General features: G+C 44.6%; 1 protein-coding gene across 1 annotated transcript; it reads left to right on the top strand.

Annotated features, from left to right (window-relative positions):
• Positions 1–1,618: 1,618 nt before the first annotated feature.
• RPL19 (ribosomal protein L19) lies at positions 1,619–6,562 on the top strand. The gene is made up of 6 exons (XM_079134713.1): positions 1,619–1,749; positions 2,655–2,761; positions 3,949–4,071; positions 5,283–5,403; positions 5,740–5,850; positions 6,372–6,562. The coding sequence occupies exons 1-6, from the start codon at positions 1,745–1,747 to the stop codon at positions 6,493–6,495; spliced, it is 591 nt and encodes a 196-aa protein (XP_078990839.1). The 5' UTR covers positions 1,619–1,744; the 3' UTR covers positions 6,496–6,562.
• Positions 6,563–6,790: the final 228 nt, after the last annotated feature.

Here is a 6,790-nt window from a genome sequence, read left to right as displayed (position 1 = left end):
ACTTTTAATTTCTATGGTTGTACACAATGTAGATTCACACCATTCATGTAAGCATACATATATGTAGGGTAATACTGTTTCATTCTACTGTTTTTCCATCCTCTCCCCCTCCCACCCCTTTTTCCTCTACACCATCCAAAGTTCCTTCATTCTTCTCTTCCCCTCATCACCCGCATATTGTTATGCACTTATCAGAGAATATTCGGCCTTTGGTTTTTTGGGCTTGGCCTAGTTCACTTAGCATGATATAAGATGAGGTTTCTGATACTGTGGAGCTTTGTCACCCGGGATTATTGGGTGTCTGGAGATGCTGTTAAGGTGCCAGTCATGACAGGAGAACCCATTTCTTCCCTACTCCATACCTCTTCTGTTCCATAGAGAGAAATAGACCATAGACTTGCCTACGTCAAGTGTCCCTAAAATAAGACTAGTTTGCAATGTTGTGCTAGAGGGAAGGCTGTGTAATATGCTGACTTTAACAAATGAACGGCCACTTATTTCTTTGATCACATCACCTTAGGGGAGGGAGAACAGTAAATGAGGATGTAGACCAGTAGTACTATTGTTCCATGCACACCTCCAACCCTGGGCAGGGTTCCACCTGCTCGCTGCGGACAAGAGAGCCTGGCATAACAGGGAAGGCATGGGCTTTGCAATCAGAACTTGTGTTTTAAATGTTACCTTGACTATAAAATGATGGAAAAAAAAATGTGTGTTGTGACGCAGTAGCATAAAGGTTGGTTTTATTTCTCCTTTTAATCGTCGATGTATTTAGCAGCCACGTAAAGTTCAGAAGAAAGATTGATCAGCTTGAACCAAGCAAAAAAGAGTTGGGAGCCAGAATTCTTGAGTTCAGAACACTCTCCTCAGTTTTTTGTTTAGGATATCCAGAGCCATTGGACACCTCCAAACTTGGCAGTCATTCACTCAGCCAACGCGGTACTTCTCAGGTGTGCACTACTTGCAAGGGCTCGGTGCCTGCTGCAGTACACAACAGTGTGCGCCAAACAAGTCTTGTTCCAGCCCTAAGGTATTTACTGTCTTAATGTCTTTCTTTGCAAACTTGATCTCACGTGAATTCACAACTGGACAACAGGAATACAGAGATATGGTCCATTTTACAGAGGAAAAACTGAGGCACCCACAGAAAAAGGACCGGCAGTGCCACAAACAAATAAGTCTTTTAGTCATCTATTCAGCGATCCAGGGGAATAAGGATAAGAAATTGCCTTTGACAATCTGTCATCACTATTGTCTCTAGCTTCATTCCTAATTTTCCCTCTTCTACTAAAATATCCTTCCACAGAAACCTGGACGCGTGTAAAGAAAAGGCTACTCAAGCAAGAAAAAAAAAAAAAAGAAAAAAAGAAAACTTAAAAACCCCCCCCCCCCGCCCACGCCGCACGCCGCACGCCGCACGCCCAACACGACTTCCGGCCGCTTGGTATTCACGTGATCTAAAACTCTTACTGCGCATGTCTACTAGGAAGTTGGACTGTACCACTTTTCCCCACGGACGATGTATATTATCTATGTTTTAAAGTTTAAAACCGATTCTTAATATTAGACTTTTATTATTCCAGGTCTTTATTAAGGATATAAGTGGGCCTGAGGTGACAGAAGATGAAGTGACTGGGCAGGAATGCGAACAAAAGTGGAGTGGCGTTTGGGCTCTCCCCTGTACAGATAATGGGACAAACCAGGTCAGGGCGAGTTCTTTCCTTTCGCTGTCGCAGCCGCAGCCATGAGGTGAGGGCGCGCAGCTCTCTGGTTTGAGCTGACGTCGTTTGGCTGGGTCCTCTAGCCCTGGGTACTGCAGCCCCGGGTGGGGAAGAGGAGATGGAGGCAGCTCTGAAGCTGCGGGTCCAGGAGCTCGGTGTGGACCGGAGCCCACTAGGCCGAGGTCCCTAGAGGATGGGGGTGGGGGAGCGTCTTAGGAAGAGCCGGGAAAGGGCTATCCCCGGCCCTAGGCCCCACATGTGTGGCGACCCACGCGAGTATGGCGAGGGTGGTCGAGGGAACTAGGCAGTGACACTCTTGCTGAGCGTACCTGAAGCCAAGCGGATCCCTTCTACCATGTGACGTGGGATAAGCCTTGGGCAAGCCCTAGGCCTCCCACTTCTCAGTGAGGCTAGGCCCCTTGATGCTTGTCGCCCCGTTTTCTGTTTACAAGAGGAACCTCTGAGGATGGCTGAACGTAGCTTACTACTGTGAGAAATCTAGGGAATGTGCCCAGAAAGTAAAGGAATATGTCAGCATTCCTAGGTACGCGGTCTGCGTTACAGTCAGGTCCCCTTGATCCCAGATACTGAACTTAAAATGCTTTTTACAACATTCCAGGTTTGTCCTTAACAGTCACAGGGAGGCAAAGAGAGGTTAAGTCATAGTTTGGACGTAAATTTCCTCCCGGGGTGGCCACTTGAACCACGCATGGCTTTAACACAGATCTTGATTTGGTGAAGAATGTTATTTGGAGTATGTGTGGGCGGCAGAGTCTTGAAGGGGTTGGGTTTGCCCTTAATAGTAAATGTATGTATTCCATCTACTTTATTGTATTTCATGATATTAAAAAACTTTGGAGGACGGATCTTTGGAGTCTCATTTTTGCTGAGAAATGACTGCCATAGCCTGATAATGTTTACTGTATGCCCTAGTATGCTCAGGCTGCAGAAGAGGCTTGCCTCCAGCGTCCTCCGCTGTGGGAAAAAGAAGGTCTGGTTGGACCCCAATGAGACCAATGAAATCGCCAATGCCAACTCTCGTGAGTATTTGGGCTCTCCCTCCCTTTCCCACACCTTTTCCTTGTTCTGCATCAGGTTAATGTTAGCCCTTTACAAACCTAGGGGACCTATAAAATGGAGGACTGGAAAGTATGGAGATACCAGAGGGTCACCTTAATGCCATTTGCCTGAAGGAAGTTGGTGGAACCATCCAATATTACATTAATAAACTATTTTTGAAGCAGATAGTCTGTTTTATAGCCACATGGAGCTTTCTGTAAAGGAAACAATAGTACTCTAACATTGAGGATTAGAGAGATGATGAAAAGGAGTACAATTGGGAAGACCTGAGGCCTCAAACTTAGAATAGATCTGTTATATGATTATTCATGGCAGTTAAACAGGTGAAAGTACTGCAGGTTACCTGCACACTTCCACACATCAGGGACCCTTTTTTTTTTTTTTTCGTGCTAGGGATTTGAACCCAGGTCTTATGCTTGCAAGGCAAGCACTCTACCAACTGAGCTATCTCCCCAGCCCAGGGACATTCTTTTTAGTTTGCTGTGGAACATTTAAAAGGTAGAAATGTTTTTTAAGAGTAAGAAATAGGGGCTGGGGAGATAGCTCAGTTGGTAGAGTGCCTGCCTTGTAAGCACAAGGCTCTGGGTTCGATCCCCAGCACCCAAAAAAAAAAGTAAGAAATAGGAGCTGGGGATATAGCTCAGTTGGTAGAGTGCTTGCCTCGCAAGCACAAGGCCCTGGGTTCAATCGCCAGCACCGCATTAAAAAAAAAGAAAAAAAAAATAGAGTAAGAAATAACCTGAGTTCAATGGTGCACATCTATAATCCCAGCAACTCCAGAGGCTGAAGCAGGAGGATCACAGATTTGAAGGCAGCCCCAATAACTTAGCAAGGCTCTAAATTAAAAAAAATAAATAAGGGCTGGGGATGTTTGGTGGTTACATGAGTTCAATCCCTGATGATGGTGAGTATCTGGGTTCAATTCCTGGTACCAAAAAAAAAAAAAAACACCAACAAAATCTGGGATGTAGTCTCTGTGATAGAGTTCTTGCCTAGCGTGCAGGAGATCTTGGATTCAGTCTCCTTTATTACCAAAAAATAAACATTCCAGTGTTTCCACCACTGAGCCAGCCATCTGAGCAGTGTCCTCACCTCCCTGCCAAGTCCACCCCACTCCCCCATAACCAGGTGCTTTGTGCTTTTCCAGGTCAGCAGATCCGGAAGCTGATCAAAGATGGGCTAATCATCCGCAAACCAGTGACTGTCCATTCCCGGGCTCGATGCCGGAAAAATACATTGGCTCGCCGGAAGGGCAGGCATATGGGCATAGGTAAGTATAGTCTTCCCTTTTCTCTACAACTTAAGAAATGATAGGTTCAGGGCTGGGGGTGTAGCTCAGTAGTAGAGAGCTTGCCTAGCATGTTGGGAGCCTTCAGTTTAGTATCCAGCACTGCAAATAAACAAATAAGATGCTGAAATCTAGACTAAAATACATTTAGACTCTTTTTCATATTCTGTCTCATATTTGCCTTTTTCTTATTGCATGATTTTTATTCTGGGTTTTACCTGTGTGCAAATAAGCAAGTTGACACTAGCATTGGAGTTGAGAGTTGATTGTATTCTTGATAGAAAGAGGTCACATTGAGTCCCTACCCTATGCCAAAGGTTCTTCTGGGCATTTGAAAAACCATAAAACCTCTTTGTAGTGTCAGGATGTTTTGTTTGGTGAGTTGTTTTGTACTAGGAATTGAACACAGGGGTGCTTTGACCACTGAGCCATATCCCCAGTCCTTTTTTTTTTTTTTTTTTTTTTAAAGACAGGGCCTTGCTAAGTTGCCGAGGCTACCTTCAAACATGTGATCCTCTTGCCTCAGCTTCCTGAGCCTCTGGGATTCCAGATGTGCACAATCAGTCCGTTTCCAGTTTGGTGTCAGGATGATTTAAGGAGATGAAATCAACTTCCAGCATAATGCTCAGGACATACCCTTTCATAGCCATGTTCTGCATGAAGTGAATGGGGAGTGATTAGCCTGTTCACGTTTCCTTTTTGAAAAATGAGTAAATAAGCCAGGTGTGGTGATGCATGCCCATAATCCCAGCTACTCAGGAGGCTGAGGCAGGAAGATCACAAGTTCAAGGCCAGCCTCAGCAACTTAGCAAGACTGTCTCAAAATAAAAAGGGCTGGGGCTCAGTGGTTAAGCAACCCCTGGGTTCAATCCCCAATACAACACTCCCCCGCCACTTTTTTTTTTTTTTTTTTAAACTAAATGATGGGGTTGGAAGGATAACTTAGTGGTAGAGTACAGGCATAAGATGCGTGAGTCCCTAGGTTCAGTTTACCAGTACCACCAGAAAACTTTATTGCTAAATGAAAGAAATTAATATTTAGAATTATGTGTAAGATGGAAGTATTACTATTTAAAATGAAATTGTGAGAATTGAAATAAAACCCCGTCGGCTGGCTCTCGTAACCAACTTGAAGCACGTTGAGCTTTGATGGGCCTAGGTAATGTCTGATTCCTAACTCATCTTACCCGTAGGTAAGCGAAAGGGCACAGCTAATGCTCGAATGCCGGAGAAGGTAACCTGGATGAGGAGGATGCGGATTCTGCGTAGGCTGCTCAGGAGATACCGTGAATCTAAGAAGATTGACCGTCACATGTAAGCTCCTCTGTTTGACCTAAGCCCCATTTGCCATTTGATGGTTTATTCTTTGAAAGAGTAGAATTTGTTGTAGTGAAAAGAAAAGCAGAGTTCTCACAGAGTGAGAGGGAGTCTGATAGTAAGTTTTCCCCTGATCTGTTTTTCTTTGTTCTCCCATATGCCATCGGAATAACCCAAGAATTGAATTTATTTTCCATACAAGCTCTTCTGTCTCGGAACTGCACAAAAATGTTGGTTTGGGGAAAGTAGCCCCTGCAGCAATAGAAAGGAGAAAAGGAACTCCACAAACTAATAGGGACCAACTTCTGAACCTTCTGCTCCCCAACCCTGCAGGTATCACAGCCTGTACCTGAAGGTAAAGGGGAATGTGTTCAAAAACAAGCGGATTCTCATGGAACACATCCACAAGTTGAAGGCAGATAAGGCCCGCAAGAAGCTCCTGGCGTAAGTTTCTTCAAGAATTAACCTTAGGCTGAGTGTGGTGGCACATGCCTGTAATCCCAGTGACTCAGGAGGATCACAAATTCAAGGCCAACCTTGGCAACTTAGCAAGGCCCTGTCTCAAAATTAAAAACAAAAAGGACCTTAGGGATGTAGCTTAGTATTAAAGCACCCCCCAGTACCAAAAAGAAGAATTGCCCCTAGTATCATAGGGGCAGATTTTATGACCTTCATTGTAAGGATTTTTCTGAGATAAAATGTGCTGATGACTGACTCTTAACTCACATGCAGGAATACAGCTATTGCCTTAGAGGTGTGGGCTCCTTCATTCTGTACATACCCATACCACCTGTCCATGATTGTTGGGGACGTAGGTTTATCGAAGCAAGGGTTCTTGGGGGCCCCAGCAACTTGTTTCTCAGGCTTACTAGCTCAAAAAGTTTAGAAGTCTGAGACTGTGCTTCTGTCTCCCCAGCATCTTGTTTTTCCAAAACTGACACATCTTTTTTCTTTACCCTTACCAGTGACCAGGCTGAGGCCCGCAGGTCTAAGACCAAGGAGGCACGCAAGCGCCGTGAGGAACGCCTACAGGCCAAGAAGGAAGAGATCATCAAGACTCTGTCCAAGGAGGAAGAGACCAAGAAATAAAGCTCCCCTCTTGTGTCTGTACATAGTGGTCTCAGTCCTTGAAATAAAAACAAGCTTTATCTGTTTACTCTGCTTCATGTGAAGTTTTTAGCTGTTCAGTAAATCTTCACAATTTGGATCCACAGTAGAGCCTAGAATGTGGGCCATTTCCTCAAGTCAAACTTAAACCCCCTCCATCCATGAGAGTTACTTTAGTGGCATATAGGGTCAACTTAGAAGAAAGTCTCAAAACTACCCTTTAACTCAGGATGCTGAGGCTGGAGAATTGCAAATTCAAGACCAACCTTAAAGACTT

This window comes from Sciurus vulgaris (genome assembly GCF_902686455.1).
Source record: "Sciurus vulgaris genome assembly, chromosome: 3".
Taxonomy (NCBI): Eukaryota; Metazoa; Chordata; class Mammalia; order Rodentia; family Sciuridae; genus Sciurus; species Sciurus vulgaris.
The sequence above is the reverse complement of the archived record's forward strand: the minus strand, read 5'-3'. Positions and strand labels throughout refer to the sequence as shown.